Genomic DNA, 23716 nt, shown 5'->3' on the forward strand with positions numbered 1-23716 from the left:
AGGGAGAGAGAGCAGAGAGAAGGAGAGAGAAAGAAAGAGCGAGAGAGAGTGCTTCAGACAGAGAGAAAGCAAGTGTGGGAGGGAGAGAGAGAGGGAGAAAGAAAGAGGGAGAGGGAGAGAGAGCAGAGGGAGAGAGCGTTACCTGGGTGGACTGGAACAGCAGGCCCATGCCCCCGTGCGCCTGCAGGGCGCCCCGCCCGGCGCGGACGTTGGTGGCGTGGTGCAGGCAGTGCAGCAGGGCCCTGCGGATGGGCACGTGGGCGTTGGCGCCGTCGCGGCTGTGCCAGTCCTCGTACAGCTTCAGCAGGCTGGACACGTATCCCTTAGCAACCGCACACCGGCTGTTGGCCTCTGAGGGGAAGAGCAGGCGCGGTCAGAGAAGAGCAGGTGAGCGGCAGGAGAGACTGCAAAGGGCAGGTGAGGAACAGGAGAGGAACAGGTGAGGAGTAGATGAACAGGTAAGGAACAGGTTAAAGTAGATGAACAGGTGAGGAACAGGTTAGGAGTAGATGAACAGGTGAGGAACAGGTTAGGAGTAGATGAGCAGGTGAGGAGTAGAACAATACTAGGCTCAAGTTACAGATTTGGAATATTTTTATGATCGGGGCCAGCAACGGGTCGAAGATTAAAACCAGGATTAAAGTAAGGGTTAGAATTAAGGCCAGAATTAAGATTAAACTCAAGTTAATATCACTGAGCCAAATACTGAAGTATTTAATAATTAATACTTTTTGATCCCTTTCCTACCATAATTAATGGTGGAAATTTCAGGAACAGAAAAATAAACGCAGCATATTTCAGGTGAAACAGCAGGCTGATCTCCTCAATGGGGTGATGTCATAAAAGGAGGCTTTCTGTTGGAAGATCATATGGCCTTTTTCACAAGACAAACAACCTCACTGAAATGTTGCTCCCAAACCTACTCACACATACAGCAGAGTATATCACGCACATGTCTTAAGTGAGTTGTCAACTCAATGTAATGTCACGTGTAATTTATTTGTTAATAAATTGAGCAGAAGAGAGCTTCTAATTAGCCGCTCGTCTATTTTAGCAGGACAGCTGTGGTACGACGGCTGCTGTTGAGGCAGTCTTGTTCGAGCAAAGACTTAGCCAGACCAGGACAAGGGAGGCCACCTGCAGAAATCCATCGAAGACAAAAATATCTTCACACAAAATATCTTCAGACCGCGTCTTTGAATTCAAGACTTCGTCGAGGGTTTACTTCAGGACTGCTATAATATGCTTTATTGGTTCTACATGGATTTCATCGGAAAGAATCTAATTTTTGTATGTTCTAGATTGGCGTAGGTTAACTTGCGCCTAATTTATCAATGTTGTGCTTACGCTCGCTGGTTTATGGATGCCGTTAGACACGTGTAGCACTGTTGCCCAGCTGGATGCCATTAATGTTCTTTTGCAAGTCGCTCTGGCTGAGAATGAAAAGCCGAGTATGAAAATATGAAACGCAGAGATGTGCGCGGAGAGGTCTCGCCAGGTTCCGCACTTCATTCGTCTCCATGGCAATGGCACCGCGGTTCATTCGATCGCAAACTCTTAAAATCGAGCAGGTAGGTTCGGCGTCCGGCCCCGGCGCGAATTAAAAAATAATGAACGACCCCGAGAGACCCTTTTAAAATATTTATTTGGCCGCGACCTTCGCATCAATTAAAGCATTAGCCCCCGACGGCGCGCCAGAGCAAGGTCGGCCCCCAGCTCCGGCTGTTTACCCTCCCGGTCGGAGTAAATATTTATCGCGCGCGGTCACGGTGGATATTCGCATTCGCGTAAACACTTCCCCTTTTTTCCCTTCCTGGCAGGCCTCGGACGACGGCTAATTAGATATTAATGTATTAAGCGGCAGAGGGCACGCGTCGCCGCGCCGCAAAGTCAGGAAAACAACCGATTCGGGAACGTCGCTGAACGGTTTCTCGGCGCGCTAAATCTCGACGCAACCGTTTCGCATTCGATTGAAGGAGAAAGAATCCATCAGACTTCAGTCTGTAGCGTTTCGCTCTCGGCGAAAGGGTTGAATTGTTGCCTCCCACGCCACGGCCTGCTTTTCGGAGAGATGTCTAGAAAAACAGCTGGAGAGAGACGGGCTCAAGACTCGAGGAGGACTGAGAGGTGTCACGACTGAAAGGCCTTATGGTCACAGAGAGCAAGACATTGTACAAACAGTAATAGTCTAAGCAAGCTATCTGCTCGAGTGAATGGAGAAAAATATCCCTCGAACATCACTAAAGGAGGAAGTGGAGTGTTTTCCCCTCAGTCCCTTAGTGCCACTAAACCTTAAAGAGGTAATCGACTCCCCCGTGATTTGGATGGACAATGTAATTGAGAACCCTGAAAAGAAACTAAGGCAAAACAGACAGACCCAGATCACAGTTCTATCTGGTCTTAATAGCTAGAGAAAAACAGGGCCTCTCTGCTCAAAATGGACACCTTTTTCTAGGCACCCCCTATTCAGATAATATACACAAGACACCTTTTTCTTTACATTTAAGTAAGAACAATTAAATCCGCAGAGGCAAATTACACAGAGAATTCCAGAGGTGATAAGTAAGGAGGAACTGCGCTTCGCAGGGCAGGAAACTGATAAAAACCGAAAAGTTCCTCTACCCTGGTTTCACCTCCCCGCCCCCCCTTTCTCAACACGGCGGGCCTGGGCTCCGAAAATGCGGCGCGGCGGTCAGGCCCACCGCATCATAATGAAACACGCCGGCGGGACGTTCCGCCAGGGAGAGGCGCGGCGAGACACAATGAGCAACACCTGTCGTATTGATTAACATTTGTCACGGTCATAATTGCGCAAAATCAACTTAGCGAGTAAATCACCGCTCGGGCCCCCGAATGCATCCCGTCACGCCGCCCGGCGGGCCCCGGCCCGGCCGCGCCGCCCTCGTTAGCGCCCGTCTGATTGAGCGTCGCTAACGTGCGGCGGGAGTCGGTGCCGCCTACGGTACCCCCCAGGAAAAAAACTGCCCCGGTGCCGCCGAGCCCGTATAATCAACGCCGCGCCCCCGCGCCAGGTCTCTACGCGAGCGCGACCGACAGAAAACGGATTCGCCGAGCGCTGGCTTTAAAATAAACAGCGGCTGTATTAATTTGATTAGCTGCAGAGGTCTAGGAAATGCATCACAGGGAACATCTTGACAAAAATCATAATCTGCAAACGTGCATTCATATTCTAACCTGCAATCATACGCTTATATTCTGATCTATAATCATGCTCTTATATCCTAATCTGTAATTATACACTTCTATATTAATCTATAATGATGCGTTTGTAGTATCACCTATAATCATGTTGTAATACACTAGTCTATAATCACGAGCTTGTTTGTACCCTAATCCTGTGGTTCCCAAATCTTTTTTGGTCAGGCCCCCCTTTGATAATAGGACATTTTTTTAAGCCTCCCCCCACATCAATTCTGTACTGTGTCTTCTTCCTTTAGTCCTCACCACGCCCCGGCACCATGTGATGTCATGTGATGTCATGCCATGTCATGTCATGTCATGTCATGTCATGTCATGTCATGTCATGTCATGTACTGTAATGGAACATAATGTAATGTAATGTGATGTGATGTAACTGTGCCCCTCTCATCGTGGCTGCGCAGGTATCGCCATGGAGACTGCGCAGACGGAGGGAACGGCGCAGCCGGCTGCCGGCGCTTTCAGGACGAGCCCGCGGGCGTCTCGTTTAGCGCCCGGCACATCCGCTCATTACCATTCCGTTTTTGGGGGAGAAAAGAAAGATCGTAATTAAGTTGGTTTTTTTTTTTTCATTAAAGAAAAAAAAAAAACATCGACAACTGCCAAAAACCATTTAAGCGGAAATTTCTCTCGATAATTGCAGAGCTAATGTGTTGATGTTACGAATTTGAGTCGGACCGCTTCTGTGCAAAAACATCAACAAACAGAAAGCCTGTCATGTCCTCTCAAACAGATGGCAAATGACGGCCTTCAAAGAGAAAATAGCAGCTGTTAGACAAGGGTGGCTTTTTCGGTGGCCCAGAGACTCTTCATTGTGATTTCGACTTAACGCAACGGCCTCGTCCGCAAAGAGAACCCAACATCGGTACAGTACGGACCCAGATAACCATCGCAGCCTGTCCTCAGCTGACCTGGCTCTCGGTGCTTTAGATACTAATTAGATCTTATCAGTGTAAAGGTGGCTTCGCTGATTAAGCCATCAGGATCTATTAGCAACAAAAAAAAAGTTCACATTTTTCTCTTACGAAGCAAAAGAATCAGCAAAATTCGAGACAGCTTAACCGCTATAATTATAACATGGTCGAGCAGCTCTGGCTAATTATAAGAGCCGACCAAGAAGGACATTAAAAGCTGCACAAACGTACATCTGCAACACGGTCCTTTTAATCATGTACTTCACCACAATCTTAAAGACGCTACAAGGATCAGCATTACCACTTACATCATTATCATTTTCTCAAAGAACAGTTATCTGCACTGCAGGTGAAGCATTGTGAAAGCCAGCCAGCCAGCCAAGGAAAAGTCCCGCTGCTCTCTCTCTCTTCATTTCAACCTATGGGGTGAAGACCCCAAACCGAAAAACCCTCCAGGTGGGTCCCCAACAGCCCCCTCCCCAGCCCCTGTGCCAAGTGCAGCCCTGCTATAACCCTCCCTGATAGCTCAACGTGGGAGAAGATCAGATTAGCTGGCGAGAGCTGCATTCAAAAAGAAAAAAGAAGAAGAAAAATGACAGCGTAACAAAATAGCTTTCATTCATCATTTCCCGGAATTTTTTTTGTTTTACAAAGCGAGCCGTCAAACTAAGCGGAGAGCGTTCATCGCTCTCGCTAACCGCAGACACCTTTTGAAATGTTAAAATTAGGACCGTGGGAATATAACAGGCAAGTTACCGGCTCTTTTAACAAAAAAAAAACCAAGAAAGTAAGGGAAAGCGAGTCGTTCTCCTTCTCTCTCGCGCAAACCCGCTTTGTAGTGTAATACGCTTCCCCGGCTACGGTAATTCTATTTTTGCGCTCTTTGTGGCCTTGCTGTGGGGGTCACATGATTGACACCACCAGTGAGGGGGGGGGGGCGGGGCTACACAGGCCAGAGGCAGTCATTACAGCACTGTGCAAGGGTCAGAGGTGAAGCGTCACATCAAAGTAGTCTCACAACTGTGTCATGTTTAAGTGCCGTGTAAGTGCTAACCAGTATTGTGCCACTCTGGTCAATGACTTAATTCTTTCTTATAATACATGGAAAAATAATAATAATAATAATAATAAAATGAAAGAAAAAGAGCCTGGAAATAATAATTTACTGCTTATGTCTATAGCCATACACAATAACAAAGTATAAGCAAGGTAATTCTGCCTATTCATAAGTAAATAAACAAAGTCAGTGTGAAGGTTGCAATGCTGGTATTACACAGCAAGTTGGAACTGCAAGAGTCTAATGGTAGCCCATAATATGAGCGTTATATGTGCAGATTTACCCATGACACATACTGAGAGCTGTATGGCAAACCTTTAGCACTGACTGTAACTGCATTCCATACAGTAAAGGACAGTCTGTGCTTGACACAGCCTGTCTCTCAGTAAAGGACAGTGTGTGTGTGGCACAGGCCTGTCTCTCAGTAAAGGACAGCGTGTGTTTGGCACAGCCTGTCTCTCAGTAAAGGACAGTGTGTGTTTGGCACAGCCTGTCTCTCAGTAAAGGACAGTGTGTGTTTGGCACAGCCTGTCTCAAAGGACAGCGTGTGTTTGGCACAGCCTGTCTCTCAGTAAAGGACAGTGTGTGTTTGGCACAGCCTGTCTCTCAGTAAAGGACAGTGTGTGTTTGGCACAGCCTGTCTCTCAGTAAAGGACAGTGTGTGCTTGGCACAGGCCTGTCTCTCGGTAAAGGACAGCCTGTGCTTGGCACAGCCTGTCTCTCAGTAAAGGACAGTGTGTGCTTGACACAGCCTGTCTCTCAGTAAAGGACAGTGTGTGTTTGGCACAGCCTGTCTCCAGGCAAAGGACAGTGTGTGTTTGGCACAGCCTGTCTCTCAGTAAAGGACAGTGTGTGTTTGGCACAGCCTGTCTCCAGGTAAAGGACAGTGTGTGTGTGGCACAGCCTGTCTCTCAGTAAAGCACAGTGTGTGTTTGGCACAGCCTGTCTCTCAGTAAAGGACAGTGTGTGTTTGGCACAGCCTGTCTCTCAGTAAAGGACAGTGTGTGTTTGGCACTGCCTGTCTCTCAGTAAAGGACAGTGTGTTTGGCACAGCCTGTCTCAGTAAAGGACAGTGTGTGTGTGGCACAGCCTGTCTCTCAGTAAAGGACAGTGTGTGTTTGGCACTGCCTGTCTCTCAGTAAAGGACAGTGTGTGTTTGGCACTGCCTGTCTCTCAGTAAAGGACAGTGTGTTTGGCACAGCCTGTCTCTCAGTAAAGCACAGTGTGTTTGGCACAGCCTGTCTCTCAGTAAAGCACAGTGTGTGTGTGGCACAGCCTGTCTCTCAGTAAAGCACAGTGTGTGTTTGGCACTGCCTGTCTCTCAGTAAAGGACAGTGTGTGTGTGGCACAGCCTGTCTCTCAGTAAAGGACAGTGTGTGTTTGGCACTGCCTGTCTCTCAGTAAAGGACAGTGTGTGTGTGGCACAGCCTGTCTCTCAGTAAAGGACAGTGTGTGTGTGGCACAGCCTGTCTCTCAGTAAAGGACAGTGTGTTTGGCACAGCCTGTCTCTCAGTAAAGCACAGTGTGTTTGGCACAGCCTGTCTCTCAGTAAAGCACAGTGTGTGTGTGGCACAGCCTGTCTCTCAGTAAAGCACAGTGTGTGTTTGGCACTGCCTGTCTCTCAGTAAAGGACAGTGTGTGTGTGGCACAGCCTGTCTCTCAGTAAAGGACAGTGTGTTGGGCACTGCCTGTCTCTCAGTAAAGGACAGTGTGTGTGTGGCACAGCCTGTCTCTCAGTAAAGGACAGTGTGTGTTTGGCACAGGCCTGTCTCTTGGTAAAGGACAGTGTGTGTGTGGCACAGCCTGTCTCTCGGTAAAGGACAGTGTGTGTGGCACAGCCTGTCTCTCAGTAAAGGACAGTGTGTGTTTGGCACAGCCTGTCTCTCAGTAAAGGACAGTGTGTGTTTGGCACAGGCCTGTCTCTTGGTAAAGGACAGTGTGTGTGTGGCACAGCCTGTCTCTCAGTAAAGGACAGTGTGTGTTTGGCACAGCCTGTCTCTCAGTAAAGGACAGTGTGTGTTTGGCACAGCCTGTCTCCAGGTAAAGGACAGTGTGTGTTTGACACAGGCCTGTCTCTCAGTAAAGGACAGTGTGTGTGTGGCACAGCCTGTCTCTCGGTAAAGGACAGTGTGTGTGTGGCACAGCCTGTCTCTCGGTAAAGGACAGTGTGTGTTTGGCACAGCCTGTCTCCAGGTAAAGGACAGTGTGTGTGTGGCACAGCCTGTCTCTCGGTAAAGGACAGTGTGTGTTTGGCACAGCCTGTCTCCAGGTAAAGGACAGTGTGTGTTTGGCACAGGCCTGTCCGCCAGTCCGCAGGATTAGCATCGGCAGCTCTGTGGAGCGGTAGGATTTCTCTCACACTCCCTCCGCTCTCTCTTTTTCTCTCTCACTCTCACTACAGCTGCGCCTCTCTCTGGCTTTCCCTCTCTTCACCTCTCTATCGTGCTCATTACCTCTCTCTCCCTCTCTGTCTGTTACTATCAGTTTCTCCCTTCCTCTTCACACCCCCGTCACTTCCTACATCACTTTTCCAGCTGCCCTTCCCCTCCCTCCCATTCTCTGTCCCTCCATCCCTCTCTCCTCCTCCCCCCTCACCCTCTCCTTCACCCTCCCCTCCTCCCTTCCCTCCCTCCCCCCTCCCCTCCCCTCCCTCCCCCTCTCTCTCAGCATGTGAGCACATGCATTTCGGAGGGGCAGTGATACGAGCCCAAGGCGGTGTCTGCCACAGATACGGGAGCGCTGAAATATTAATGCCGCCGGGCTCCAGCAGGGGGCCCCGCGGGACGGGCCCCGGAGAACGAGGCGGGCATCCGTAGCGATAAAAAACAAAGTCCCGCGCGGCCCCGTGTTTATTATTCAAACGGCGCGGAGACCGCGGGGGTCGCTCATGGCGTCGGCCGGCGATATTGTGATCGATGGCGCTGACCGGGCCGAACCGGGGAATACGGCGCGGAAGATCCGATGCGCCGCGTTCTTATGAAGACGGATTTCCGATGGCGGCCTGTCGGTCGCGGCTCCGTCGGAGGGGTTCAGGCCCCGAGGTGATTCGACAGGGCGTGGACGAAGCAGACCCGCCCAAGAACCGAAAACACTGGGGTACAAAAACAACAAAAAAGATAAACGCTTTTTCCCCCATTCGCACCTAGGAGATGAAGTTCAACGGCAACGTGCGTTCGATCAGATCGATGTCGTTACGCAGCTGTCGCTGGGAGACGCTGCCGTCGACTGCGGAGAACCGCGCCGTGTCTTCCTGCATTGCATCTTGGGCCCGGGTCATCCAAACAGAATAATCGATCGTACAATGACAACACAAACACACTCGATTTACCACAAGAGATTTTGACAGCCGTCGTTACGAAGATCAAAATAAACCCCGAGAAGCGAATAGATCTGCCCGGGCGAAAGTGTGAACCCGCTGGCTTTCGCTTCTCTGGAAGGAACGATCGGGTGGGTTTAGCGAGCTGACAAGTGGCTCTCGGCCTCTGCAGAGTGGGATTAGAGGGAGACGGCGCACACGCGTGTCCCAGCAGGCCGAGCGCCTGGGGGGGGGGGGAGCGGTTCGATGTTCGATGGTTTATCGACCGCCTCGCGAGCGAGCCCTCGGGAGGGGAGCCTCGACCGGCGGTCGGCCGGCGGCAGCGCGGCGAGGAGAGAGGCCGAGGACTAATTGCACGGCCGCGGCGAAGACCCGCATCGGTAAAGGCTCCGCCCCCCGCCGCGCGGGCCCGCATCGGTAAAGGCTCCGCCCCCCGCCGCGCGGGCCCGCATCGGTAAAGGCTCCGCCCCCCTGCCGCGCGGGCCCGCGTCGGCGAAGAGGCCGCTGGAAGAAACCCCGCGACGTAATGATATTCGCCAGCCGAGCTGCACCAGACGCCGCAGTGCACCAACAGGTGCGCGGCTCTCGCGCAGTCACAGAGCCACACTGCCATCTGCAGGCGGTCCGCGGTATCGCCGCCCGACCGCCCGGCAAAATCTCTCCCAGTCTGAACCGCAGCACATTCGCAGAATCTTCAATAACAGAAACAGGAAATGAACTAATTGGACTTAATTTGCTCAAGGCAGAAGTGAAGGGCATATAATTTACAGCGTGTATAAATACCAATGTGAAAGAACGGAGTCAGCAGGCACTTCACTTCCCAGAAATGCGGGCGGCCGTGGCAGGCCCTAAATCAGAGCAGGAGCTGAACCCCAACCGCGGGGGTCTGGAGTCGTGTCCAGGACGCGCCGGGTGCCAAGTGTGGCCAGCTGCCCCGCGTGACGAGGGCACGGTTGGCACCGGCACTTGGCACAGGGGTGGCAGCGTTTCAGCGGGCCGGGGAGACAGCGTCTCATTGTACACCAGCGCCCCCCGCTGGCCGATCGGGGCACCGGTAAGTCCACCTGTTGAGCTGCACGTGAACAGTCTTTCTCCCCGACTCTCATTTGTACAAACTGCGGCGAATGACATCGCACGGTTTGGAGGAGAGCGCACGGCTGTCTGAGTTCCCCTGAATTTACAGCCCCAGTTACAGCAGCAGGCGCTATTGAACACGACGGGACGTTCCAAACAGGAAGAAGGGAAAAAAGCATGAAAAAGAAATAATCTCGTGAACTCGCATTGTGAGACCTCAGTTATTGTTTAGGTACACACAAACAAAGACGTGCCCACACACTGGCACAAGCACAAGTAATGACAGATGCTGCACACGCGCACACAGACACAGACACACACATATACAGGCGCACACGCGCACACACACAAGTACAGACAGCCAACCCCACACATGCATGAATACAAGCGCACACACACACACGCACAAGTGCACACACACACACACACACACACACACACACACACACTTGCACGCGAGCGAGCAGCAGCGTGCCGCAGACCCCGTGTGAACCAGCTCGGTGTGAGCCCAGCGCGGTCGTTTCCCCCGGCGACGGGCTCTGAGGAGTGAGGCCACCCCGCGGGTCGTCTCCCATCGATCCGGCAGCTGCCGCGTACAGCCAGCGCCCGCTCCGGACTCCAGCGCGCGCCGGCGATACAGAACAAGCCTCCGCACCCGTCAGAGCCAACCGCCCTTCAGCTCAGCCGAAACGCCACGCCAACCGCTCCTCCGCAGTCACACCAGGTGGGGGGGCCACCTCAGGCTCGGCCACGCCTGCCCCACAAAGCGCGCGCGAGCAGCGCGCCCTCTCTCTCCTTCACGTGAGCAGAATTGGGCACGAGGGCTGACCGTGTTACCTTCAGAGGAAATGTAATGCGTAGAGTAGACTGTGAGAGAACAGGGAATGCGTGTTAAAGTTACAATCGAGCAAAGATTGAAGGAAATGGGAGACGCCTATTCCTAAGAGAAGCTGTGATCAAATGGCAGCTACTTGACAATTTACAATTCAGAAAGAGGGCTCTACAGTTTGTCTGAGTAAATGTGAGCTCAGCACATACAGCAGAACTGAGCCTGTACTATGGGAAAGCAGGCATTTACTACAGGAAAAGGGGTCCATGCTACAGGAAAATTGATATTTTCTACAGGAAACTGGTCCACGCTACAGGAAAACTAGTATTTTCTACAGGAAAACCAGTCCATGCCACAGGAAAACAGGTATTTTCTACAGGTGAACAGCTAAGCGCTACAGGAAAACAGGTATTTTCCACAGGTGAACAGCTAAGCGCTATAGGAAAACAGGTATTTTCTACAGGTGAACAGCTAAGCGCTACAGGAAAACAGGTATTTTCTACAGGTGAACAGCTAAGCGCTATAGGAAAACAGGTATTTTCTACAGGTGAACAGCTAAGCGCTATAGGAAAGCAGGTATTTTCTACAGGTGAACAGCTAAGCGCTATAGGAAAACAGGTATTTTCTACAGGTGAACAGCTAAGCGCTATAGGAAAACAGGTATTTTCTACGGGTGAACAGCTAAGCGCTACAGGAAAAGCAGGTACATTCCTGCAGGCAAACAGGTCTGCACTGTTGGAACGGAGGGATTTCTAGCAGGAAAGCAGGTCCGTCCATTAATATTTCACAGATTCTCACCGTCAGCGCAGGCCAACTTACGAGAACTGAAACAAAGCGCTGTACGAAAAAAGGGGGGTTTAAAAAAAAAAAAAAAAAAAAAAAAAAAAAAAAAAAACTGCTGAACAATCCCACGTGCAGCGTCTGCCAAACAGGCAACCGCAATCGCGCTGTTGGGCCGGGCGCGTGAGCTCCCGCTAAGCCGGCAGGGCCCGGCTGCCAAATCTCCGTTTGAGACAAAGGGAGGAGCGCTTCAGAGCAAATAACGGAAAATAAATAACACTACCTTTTTTTAAATTTCGTATTGGAAAGCCAAGCCGCAAAAAAAAAAAAAAAAAAATGAAAGCTCTAACGAAAGCTCCTCAGAATGATTCACTCAAAGGGCTCTCGCGGCGCGCGTTCACCTCAGCCTGGGTTCAGGGTCGAGCCTTTCATCATTTCTGATTGGTTATTGGAGGGGTTGGGAATGAAAGGGTGATATCTACATACTTGGCGTAATCGTTCACATTCCGGTCTGCCAGCACGCAATATTACTGGTGAAATGTGATGCCATTAGAAAATTCTGCTCGTTCAAATTATTCCGCTGACACGAACGAGGAGGCAATTAGGCAAACAGATATATGAGATCCTACACAGTCATCTCCGCTAATTTGCGGCCGGTCTCATTGTGTCGGTAAAACAGTTCTGCGCACGCCCCTTTCATTTAGCAAATGACAATAAAATGTCATTTATTTCTCAGAGGTCACCAAGCAGAGGACAGTACAAAAGGAACCCCCCACCCCCCACCCCACTCCCCACTCCCATTTCACCCCTCGTATCATATGTAGCGCATCAAATTTTCCTAAATATTGAACTCTAATTTGTCTTTAACCTTGGAGGACCAATGGGCCTTTTAACTCAAAGCCAAAAGTGCACTTAATTTACACTTAAGCTGTGCTTAAACTGAGCACATTCATGTATCCCAAAGGACTACACTATGAATACAGGACTCGGTTGAAAACCTCAAATGCTAATGTGAGTTTTTCTTTCATATTGTATCATTCTACTGAACCATTGCAGTGAGTCCGAAAGTTAGCCGCCCTCTCCCATGGCCATATCGAGGGCGACATTCCTTCAGATTATATTTGACACGTTCGGGCAGTTTTTACTGGCTATTTACTGAAGCGGTTCATGGCCAGTTTCCTTATCTAAAGGGTACAACAGCAGTGTCCCAGGAGTCAAACCTGTAATCTCTCCTGTTAAAAAGAGTCCTTCTGGCTACTCCGCACCACCGCCTCTACTACAAAGTGCACTGAGCTTTGGACAAGGCCATCCACAACTGACCTCTTCAACAATGAATTTAAAAATCTCAGTCTGCTCAGTGTGTAGAAGTTCATGACCATGCACATAAGAACCATCTAGGACAGGGGTGTCAAACTCCAGTCCTGGAGGGCCACAGTGTCTGCAGGTATTTGTGGTTTCCTTTTAATCCGCAGGTAATTAAGCCTTTGAGTATAAGGTGCGTGAACTTTTCAACCAATCAATGACTTGAATTACTGACTTGCGCTGAAACACACCAAAAACCAGCAGACACTGCGGCCCTCCAGGACTGGAGTTTGACACCCCCGATCTAGGAAGAAAAAAGTACTTACTTGAATGCAGAAGTGCTGCAAATGCATCAATTGCTGCCCTGCGAAACAAAACAAAAAAATAAAATAAAACACTTAAAATGCGTCTTAGAGAATTAATGAATAACATTTTGTGGGGCAACTGAAAAAAGTAAGAAATTGTAGACACAACAATACTTCCTGGCTCAGAACGACACAGTCAGCATTTATAGGTAATATAAAGCGCCATTTTCCCCAGTAACACATAAACTCATGTGAAGTACCTTTATAAGCATTTCCTCCAGTAATGTATATGCTGATTCAATATGGCAGTCATATTTCTGCAAAAAATATGGGAACATGAATCTAATGAGCAATACAGTCTACGGCAGGACACTCGCGGCATCGTTGTAGCAATATTTTACCATCTCCTCAAAATCACTGCGCACTGTCTTGACAGGCGTAGAAAATATCTTTTTGTTCAACAAATAAATGAAAACAGCGTTTCATTCTTGTAAATAAACGATGTTTCCAGTAGGGATGGGGGAATGGGAGTCGTTCGGCTGCATGTTATTGTTTGTTTGGCTTTGATTAGAATTCGCGTGAAGGTCTTCATTTACGATGAAGGGCTTGTTCCTTTTATTGGGAAACAAGAGTTATCTCCGGGGTGCATCATGAATAATTTGCATTAATATCCTTTCTGCAGGAGGGGTTATTAAAACCCATTAATCACTCAAAGTTTCCCTTTCACCAAACATTCCGTGGTTTCGGCGTTTCATTTCAATTGTTCAGACAAACTTAAAGCCGGGGTTCTAGGCGAGTCTCTTCAATCAAACGACAACGGCGTTCTATCTGATCCCGCGCGAAATGAAAACAAAATTCATAATATATTTTTGTTCGTTGAAACAGAACGGAATCGTTTGGGTCATAAAGGTGTTTCGTGCCACTGCTTTCCGCCATTGTGCAATGGACTGCTCGGAGATGGAATCAATAACAAAGCACTCGCGTCGTGGCGTGCAACATCAGCAAGAATCATCATCTTCCCGGGAGCGCTCATGTTGAAACGGCCCCGGCTATATTGTGGTTTTATTTGTATCCTCACAGGTCGTAGCTGGGCTGTGTTTCTGCGTCTGTCTGACGTCCGATGTGCCCGAGTGCAGCGGTTAACGCTCTCTTCCTCCGGGTGAAGCGTGCATCCCGTCACGTTCTTACAAGGCTAATAAACACGCGAGGCAGAAGTCTAATAAAGGCCGCGGTGAATTAAACGGGATCGACAGGCGGCATTGTCCCCGTGATTAACGGCCTACTTATCCCCCTGTGTGTCAGATTCCGGGAGCTCGGAGATTATTCACTTTACAGTATCGCTTTCAAGTCCGTCCAAGACGTCTGATTTATTGTCCAACGCGAGAGCGCAGTCTAATGCGGCTACTCGCTAAACGCTTGCAAATTAATATTGCGTATTATTTACGGCGGCTGACGAATGCTCCTAAATCGGCTAAATTTGCAACCATACAAAAAACGCCGCAGGTTAACACTTAGTAATCCATTTTGCACGTTTCTTAGTAATGCAGGCCTATTTGCAGAAACGGGGCTACGATTTCTCTGAGGGATTTAAAGGAGAGAGTGTGCACGTACGAAACGGCTTCAAAACATCCGGAGAATAGGTAGCCTATGCCTGCTTTTACCCAGGGGAGTCCAAAACATGGTAAATGGTAAATGGTAAATGGACTGCATTTATATAGCGCTTTTATCCAAAGCGCTTTACAATTGATGCCTCTCATTCGCCAGAGCAGTTGGGGGTTAGGTGTCTTGCTCAGGGACACTTCGACACGCCCAGGGCGGGGTTTGAACCGGCAACCCTCCGACTGCCAGACAATCAGTCTTACCTCCTGAGCTATGTCGCCAAAACACAAATTTCCCATCTATCCATTGTGTTTTTCCCACTCTCTGGCCTCCCTGCACTACGCACAGTGTCACACTGCAGAATTCCGAAATATTGGCCTATCTTGGAGTTAGTTTTATCAAGCGTTAAATGTTCTATAATCGGGTTTTATTTGTACAGTTTCTGGCATGAAAAAAAAAGTAGCAAGCTGAGATTTGTGCTGCTCTCTCTCTCTCTCTCTCCATCCTCACACCATCTCTATCTCTGTGTGAGCACGGGACCTCTGGAATATACATTTTGTTTTTTTTTCACTAATATTGTTTGTGGTCATTCAGGTCACTTTCCCGAGCCCAAACCGTATGGCGAGTCACAAAGGAACCCTGTGGTGTGATGGAATTGCAGAGGTCAGGGTCGCCGTCTGGTCTGTGTCAGCTGACAACTGCGTCCTGCGGCTGGAGCAGGGCAGAGTCCATCCCCCAACCCCCCACCCCCAGCTGCTCCCGCCCGCGCCATGCCCCTGGCATGCAGCAGGGGTCACTGTGGGTCAGGCGCCGTTTACTGCCCTGTCTGCGACGACTGTCACTCACAGCCGCGGAGACGCACTGACGCTTAATAAATACTTTGGGATGCTGTAAAACCGGAGACACCATGTTTTGGGATACCGTAAAATATGAGACACTGTGCTTTTGGATACTGTAAAATCTGAGACCCGGTGCACGGCATGTCCATTTATTTATTTTGCAGATGCCTTGATCAAGGGCACGACACACAACTTATTATTATTTTTGCTGACTACTTCTTTTAGGACGTTGTGTGGACAGTGTGTTATACAGGAGCCAATTTGTGTCAGAACAATTGCCACACATATTTTACACCTTGCCCATTTGGATAAGAGGTATTTGTACTGGATTCCTCCCAGTTAAGGACAGCGTTCACCGGGGACCGAAACCCACAACCTTCTGGTTACAAGCCCCTAATCTCAGCCGCCATCTTTGTTTCTGTCGCCCCAGAGCACCGTAATTCAAAGCATTAAAGAGCTGGGCTGGAGAGCTGGTAAATAGAACACAAAGATCTCAACTCTTATTCAGCACAAAATTACAAAGCCTGGAAAACTCACCCAAATCATACAATCAATAAATCTTCTAAATTGTACATTCTACCCTGTTTAGGTGACAGCGTCATGAAATCTGGAAATGTATCATTTTCATGGCCCGTACCTAAACACAGTCAGATTAACTCTGGTATACGTATTGCATATTGTTGTACAAGTCTAAGGCCGCACTCTTCGGAAGAGAACAACGCTGAAATTCTTTATAAAATGCAGAATTTGGATCTCAGCTTTACTGCAATGGAGTGGGATGTATATCCTTCCTCACAAACAAGTAGGGCGGCCTGTCAAATACAATCTTGTGAAATAAAAATAGAGCGAATCAGATCCTGCTTTTAAAATGACACTACAGAAAAAGACGAGGTGGTGCGCATTAAGTGCTGATGAGATTTACACGTAGCTCTATTTCATTTTGAAGGTGGGGACATTTCGGTGCTAAATAAAAAAGTTGATATGCTTCATGAGTTTTGTGATGCGTGTGATTGAAAGTACAGAGTAAAAAAAACTACAGAAACTTTGATTGTGCACTTTTATATTTCCACAGAAATATAAAATGATGCAAAGGAAGTAAAGCAAGCAATGTCATAATGCTTATAAAACATTTCCTGGTACATTGTATAGCTTTGTTGATAATGGGGGGACACATATCAAACAATTAAGAGAACCCATATGCCTTCGTTGATCTGATCTAATGTGTGGTGAGCTTTCTGGCGCAAAATGGCTGCCGTGCATCACCCAGGTGGGTGCTACACATTGGTGGTGGGTGAGGTGAGTTCCCCTTCACTGTAAAGCACTTTGAGCATTCAGAAAAGTGCTATATAAATGCAAGGATATATATATATGATCTATGGATTGCCAGTGAAGGACTTACTAATAAAAGGACAGGCTGGATTAAATCAACGTTTGTCAGACAAATGAATTTGACAAATAAATAAACTGAAGTTTTCTTTTTTCTCCACAAAGGCAATTTGGCAAGGTGATTGCTGAAGTGTTTGTGAAAAACAAAAAACACTGCATTGATATATATCTATATATATCTATTTATCTATATATATATATATATATATATATATATATATATATATAATGTATGTATATAAATCAAAGCTAACTACAGTTTGATTAAATCTGGGCCTCTTCTGTAAGCTACAGACAGTAAAAATAGATAGGTCATCAGGGGAATGTGGCTGTTCAAAAAAAAAAAAAAAAAAAGTAGCACAAACATAGTTTAACCTCACAAAGATCATAAACCTGTCTCCGTTTTAACTGCGGACTGTGTTAGTGGGCGGGCGATGCTAAGCACTTTAAGTATGTGTGCACTGCGGGACGACTACAGCCAAGACGTACAGTGGAATGAGGAGGGGCAGACCCATGGTGATATACAGCACTTACTTGACCGTGCGTGCGCGCTTTGTCGTGTGCGCGGACACCAGCTTAAAAACCACGTCCAGGCCTCTGTTTTCACCCAGCAGAGTAGCTGTGGACACTACGAGAAGGAAGAGAACGTGTTCAGTAGACGGAAAAATCCAGAACGGCACTTAATATCGACTGTATTTCGGAACGGCGGGGACGTTCCTCGGTTATTCCGTTCCAGAGAGGTTCTCCTTTTTACCCGATGCCAAAATTTTAACCTTAAGCCAGGTAAAGCAGCCATGCGTGCACACGGCGCGAGTCTATTTCTGCGTGCTCTTTTGCAGTTGATTGCGCGCCTGTGATAGCCAAATTAAAAATAAACTGGAGCCGGATTCTGGAAGGGGTTGCGGGGTTTCCGTAAAACGCCTCTTCAGTGCGGGTCTATAACAGGAGAACAGGAACAAGCAGATTATTGAGTTATGAAATACCATCTGAACCTGAACACAATTGCACAATTGCAGCAGTCCCTAAACTGTGGGTTGGAACCCCACTGTTGGGGATGTGAATGGGAGGGGAGTGGGTGTAGGAGGGGGGGAGGGGGTTTTATATAATTCAGGTGGGGAAAAATGTGTATAAACTAAGATTTTCTACTGACATTCACGTCAAGTAAACCTGAACACCATTACAGGCACTGACCCCGCTACTGTGCACATGCACAGTTATTTTGAATTATGCTATGAAAAAAGTATAACAAATAATTCCGTGTTAGAATGTCAGGCTACAGCACATTTTAATGACGCGTCATGGGCTCAGAATGTTCTAGAGATCTGCGGGAGGTGTAAACCATAGCGTGGGGCAGGATTTGTTTGTTGGAAAAGTTCATAAAGTTTGCCTGTACGCCTGCCTGTTTGAGGAAAATAACACACTTCACACCTAGGCGATCCCAGGACGCAGGCTGTTATTGCCAGTGATACATCAACGGCGTGCGTTGAACAGGAGCAAATACGCACCCCCGTAGTCCGGACTGCACTACAATCCCCAAATAAAAAGAAATTGCCTTAAAAAATATTTTAATTTGGCGGGAAGCAGGCACACACCATCTCCCGGGTTCCCTGGTTGACAGTGAATCAACTCCGTGTTAAAAAGTAATTTAAAACCGTAGCATCCAACCTTGTACATAAAAAAAATCCTTTCTGAATCTGTGGCACAGAAGTCTTCCTCCCTGTGTACATAACAAAAGGCATTATGCCTGCCAAAGAGGACTCCTTTTGCCTCACAGACACGTTTGAGACCAAAGTGTGACTTGTTTACTGAGGAAAGTGTACAGTACCTCTCAGTTAGAGCTCTGCTCAAGGCCATGTGAACAGAACAGAAACACATCTAGAATCCATCAACAAATCCTCAGTATTTAAATTCATACGCAGATGAGTTTCAATGTGTGTCATTTCAAGCATGTACTGTCAAATTAGCACTTCTCAGTAATGTCTAAAATTGCACATTAGAATCTCACAATAATTTGTGTACTTCTTAAAATTTCAATGTCATTTACTGTTAACACATATTACAAAAGCTATTCATTCAGTTGATTGTGTATTTAATAGCCTACACACAACAGTGGCTCCTGAGTGGTGTTCAAAAGGTGAGGCGCTCATTTCTAATGCCATGATACTTCCCATGATCTCCATTGAATCCTGGAGCAAGGTACTTTGCGCCCAATCTGGCACTAGTGAGTGGGGACGTCACAGTCCATTTGAACCCTGTATCAGTATCATAGCTCTGATGGCTGGGCGGTTTTTGAGCAAGTGTCCAGGGCAGGAGGGGAGGGTGCAGCTCCTTGCCCTCCTGTACTCACCGGATGAGCAGAAGACCCTGAGGACCCACAGGCAGGCCGCCGCCCTCTGGGGGTGTTCCGAATTCTGCCTGAGCAGACCCAGTGTGAGCAGCACGGCGTCCGCCTTCTCCGCCTTGAGCCCGATCCACCTGTCTGCACGGAAACCACGGAAACATGACATCACACGCAGCGGCCAGCTACACCCCCCCTCCAGTCTCAGCTACCTCCATCAGTCACAATAACAGAATTATGCTTAATGAGAAAAGGCTGTCCTGTCAATCTAGGCTGCTCATCTTGCCCACTGTTTATCCAGCACCGTTTCAGACCTGCTGTTGAATACTCTCAAGCAGGGCTGCCCAACCCTGTTCCTGGAAATCTACAATCCTATAGCTTTCCACGCCAACCCCCATCAAGCACATCTCACTCAACAGCTAGGCCATGTCCAATACAGCTGACTTGCCTGCTGTTGAGTGTACAACTTGTGTGCAACTTATATACGCAATAGCAGGGCAGTAAGCCAATTCGTACACGGCCTTAGAGATCTCGTTGAGCAGCTCATTAGTAGAATCAGGTGTGCCAAAATACAGTTGAAATGAAAACCTACAGGACAGTAGAGGTCCAGTAACGTTGTTGGGCAGCCCTGTTCTCAGGGGTCTCTGACTCATTGGAAACTATTCCATCCACTGACAGCTCTAAGATCAGGGTGAAATTTATCTAGAACTAAATAAGGGTAGTCAATTAGCCACCTCGTTTTGCTGGCAGACCCCATCCTGTAGTATCTCACCTCTGTGCCCAACCTTGGCTAGCAGGTGGAGCAGGGGCAGCAGGATGGCGTAGTTGGGAGAGAGGCACCTGCCCGTCTTCACCAAGGCCGAGAGGAGAGCCTCACTGCCGCCTTTGGAGATCATGTAGTGGATCCGCCTGTCGGTGCCTGGAAGACACGCCCCCGACACCACCCGGTGAGATGCAGCCCAATCAGAGCTCTTATGTAGCACTGTGTGTACTGCGATTATGTACAGGATGAATCCGGCTCCTTGATTGGCTCAGTCCTCAGTCCACAGGGTCCACAGAAGTAGGGCATATTTATCTTTGTCTTGTAAATGATGAAGCAGGCAACGCCACAGGCTATTAGCTGTTGTCAGTGAAACACACTTTTCCTCGGTACCTGTACCTAGAGTACAATTCCGACTCAATTTAAAAAAAGAGTACAATTTAAGGCAGCAATTCCCTGTGTCTCAAACCTTGCTCGTCAGACTCATAACCATAGGGTGGTATGAGCTTGATCAGGTTAATGCTCAAACTTCTGAGGATGTGCTTCGCCAGTAATCCGATTGCCAACCACTTCTGATGGATTACGAGCTCTTGAAGAAGTGACATAATTTAAGGCAGCAATTCTGAGCCAGCGCAGCCACTGACCGAGAGCATAACACAGGCTGAACCTCGCTATGGAACCAGGAATATTGCAGGACACCAAATGTCACGAACTTGAACCCTTTATTTCCAAATTGCTGTGAAGACGGAGGGGCTGAACGTGGAAAAGGCCTGCCTCCTCTCTTTCCCTGCTTTCGGGTTCTGTACGGTGGGAACAGTTCATCAACTCGCTGTTCCAAAACGGAGTGTGCTGTACCGAAGGGAAAGGGACTCACCTGCTGACAGGAGCTCGTCCAGCACGTTCAGGATATTGAGGGCGCTCTCTGTGTCCCCCACATCCTGCAGGAAAATATAAAACGTCTTTCAGATATGCAATGCAATCTCCTTCAGCCGTTACACTGCCTGGGGACACCTGACATTGGGAATGACAAACCAGGGAGAAACAGAGTGAGCAGAACGAAAAAATAATACTGAAAGAAAGAAATGGAAATGAGAGCTATAACATAACAACAACAGTCTCAATTCCAGACTCCAGCTATAAATAAACAGCAACAGCGATGACAGCAGAAGAATGAAAAACTGAATCCCTATCTACCGACGTTCATCCCCGTCTTTGGCTCACTATTAATCACGAGCATTCGCGTGCTTATTCAAACCGTTTGGCAAGTCCAGCGATTATTGAGATGAACGGCGTCGAGGAAGGAAAAGACGCTCGTGTTTATTTTGAAAGTAAAGCGTGAGGACAAACGGGGATGGCGTTCCTGGCCCGCGTCTGTAAGAGAAATGGGATGACAAAAAAATACACACCGAGTTGTCCTTGTCAAAACTTAATTTGGCTGGATTTGCCTGCGGCTAATTTTAAGATCGGCGAGAGGCGCTGATGGATGAGAAAGCGGCTGGGAGCCTGAAACAGATCTGGGGACATGCGGGGGGGGGCCCAGCGTGTGCACCCCGGGGGCCCGCTTCGCCGAGCAATGTCCCCCGCGCCCGAGCGGGACTGTGAACGGGGGACGATGCTGTGACCCCTTCTTCGCGGTAACCGGGCACTGCTCCCTGTCCTCTCGGCCCGAAGACCCCCCGATCCTACCAGCTGTGGGGGCGGGGTTTTGCGTTTAAAAGCAGAAGCAGTTGACAGCCTGGCTATGGGGGGGAAGCCATCTAATCTTCCAAGAAACATGGGGGGGGGATTTCAGTTGGGGTAGCAGACGGAGCCCCAGGCCGACAGGCGGGAATGAGTGACCCTGTCGCTCACGTGCGGAGTGTGTCCCACGTTTACAGAAGTAGATGCAGCTCCTTGTCCCACGACAGCGTGGCTGAAGTGTAACATCGAAACCAGGGAGACTGACACGGGCGTCGGACTGGGCCGAGGGGGGCCGTTGAAGGGGAACTCCAGCCTTGTTTTTCTTTTATTTGCAGTAGCTGTCCTCCTGATTGAAATGAGCCAACACTATACCTGAAGTGACTGCAGAGATATGCCCCCCCGCCCAAAACTACTGCGCATGCTCCAGGAACCTGCTTTAACATGGACTACGTCCCAGTGGGTGCTTACAGCCTATGGGTATGCGTCAGACAACGCCAGTCACAGGTCTCCACGTCTACTGAATACAAACAGAGGGGCTGGGCATTACTAGATGGCCTGGAAATCTACGTTCAATTTTGAGGAGAAGAGGCAAGACTACTGAACATACCAAGTGACAATCTGTTAGCTCAGTCCACATTACCTTCACCTAGTATGACAGGTCAGGGGGTGACATGACATCTCCAAATTGAAATTATTCACCCCTAGTAGTTCTTCAAAAATGAGAAATGTTAGAGGTGTACCTCATTTTGCTGCCAGTATGTCCGAGCTGAAATAGCTTTGGCCAGCCATTAAGAGAGACTTAACAGTTGACAGTTACGCCTTTATCTGTTCGATGAGTTAAATATTTCACGGTGGAACTTCCCTTGAAGGCTGCCATTGTGCTACCATGAGGAGAGGTTATATAGAATATATAAGCATCTTTAAAATAAGAGGTGAGGGAGCAGGAAATGATCATCAGCAAGTTGGACATATTGGGAAGGCCTTACTTGGTTTTCAGGAAAAGGCTTATGGCCTTGCTTCCATGGTATGAAAGGCATATTTCACTTTCTTGGGTGTTTTTTTCTAATATATATCATTTCAGTTTTATAGTATGCGTTCCATTGGCCCTCACAGTGTTTGTGTGCAGTGAAGGACATTTGAGATGCTTAGAAGTCCCTGACATTCTGCCAGCTGCACAATGGCGCATATCAGTATCAGTATCATAAGGCCTTCAGGGCTTTGTGGTCAAAAGCAAGAAAAACATACTTCAAGTGACTCCACTGCAGCTTGTCCAGTGACGTTGTGTTCCCAGGGGCTATGTACGAGCAGACCCATTTTTTACGGTGTTCATTCACAATTATAAACATATAAAATCCGTTTTTTATATCATGCCGGTACTTCTTTCCTTTTCGGTTCTTCGCCGGCAGCATAAGCTCCTCACTCCCAAAGTAGTAATGTTGATATAGGAAGCTGCAGCACAATTACCTTCAGCAGAGGTTGCATGGCTATAGGAAATAGTTCCAAACAAACATAAGATTAAAAGCAATTTTTAAAAGAGTAATAGGGTCGTATACACGCATACAACCTCTAGAGGCATAATACCATTGCACTAGCTGCTTTGGCGCTACCTGAAGTATATTTTCTTTCTTTAGACCCTCAGCGTCCATCATTGTAAAACCTGGCAGGTCATCAAGAGTTTCAAAAAGTGGAATGTCCCTTTAACTATGACTATCAGCTGTGGTGATTAAGTTTAGTTTAGCCCAAAGATCCCAAATGAATGACTGGTCTGTTGGTGGATCTTCGCCATGGGAATGCTGAGCCTGGGACCAATGAAAGGAATCCTACTGTCATAGCTGAAGCATCTGGGCTGGGCAATGCAACAAAAGGAAGAGCGGACAGATGGACAGACAGAGATCAATGAGTGAGTGATGTCAGCATGTGCAGCTCCGTGCAGAGGACCCGGCATCTCTCAGGATGAGCTACGGCAGGAAGTGACATAACAAGGGTGCGGACAATCCCAGCGATACCTCATTCACTTTTTCCCCAAAAAAGCGTTTGAAAGACCAATTCTCCCATTTATTCATGGGAAGCGCTGACAAAGTTACTCTCGTGTGACAAGCTAATCCCAGACTGGCAGAAACAAACCCCTTCTTAATTTAACAGCTGTGACTCACTCCATCTGTCATCTGGGGCTCAGCCTTCCTCTCCCACCACACCCCTGACTGCAGCTCCAGAAGACCCAGGACCCAAACACGGTCAGACTGTGCGGCGATACCGCACCCTAACTAGCAGGCGCTGAAGTCTAGTTTTCTGACCGCACCCTCCCTCGCAGCTGTGTG

At 48.3% G+C, this 23716-nt stretch overlaps 1 protein-coding gene across 3 annotated transcripts in view; it reads right to left on the reverse strand.

The window, feature by feature from the left end:
• The window catches only part of LOC118215535 (cytosolic carboxypeptidase 4-like), a 156886-nt gene that overhangs the window by 97215 nt on the left and 35955 nt on the right, over positions 1 to 23716 (reverse strand). For all 3 annotated transcript variants that reach the window (XM_035396431.1, XM_035396430.1, XM_035396429.1), the window contains 6 exons: positions 20593 to 20656; positions 19731 to 19877; positions 18968 to 19099; positions 17155 to 17248; positions 12818 to 12855; positions 143 to 351 (listed from right to left, as the gene is read on the reverse strand). In XM_035396431.1, the coding sequence (XP_035252322.1) occupies positions 143 to 351; positions 12818 to 12855; positions 17155 to 17248; positions 18968 to 19099; positions 19731 to 19877; positions 20593 to 20656 (684 nt within the window). The remainder of the gene's footprint in view (positions 1 to 142; positions 352 to 12817; positions 12856 to 17154; positions 17249 to 18967; positions 19100 to 19730; positions 19878 to 20592; positions 20657 to 23716) is intronic.

The sequence above is a fragment of the Anguilla anguilla genome, chromosome 16 (assembly GCF_013347855.1).
Source record: "Anguilla anguilla isolate fAngAng1 chromosome 16, fAngAng1.pri, whole genome shotgun sequence".
NCBI classification, from domain to species: domain Eukaryota; kingdom Metazoa; phylum Chordata; class Actinopteri; order Anguilliformes; family Anguillidae; genus Anguilla; species Anguilla anguilla.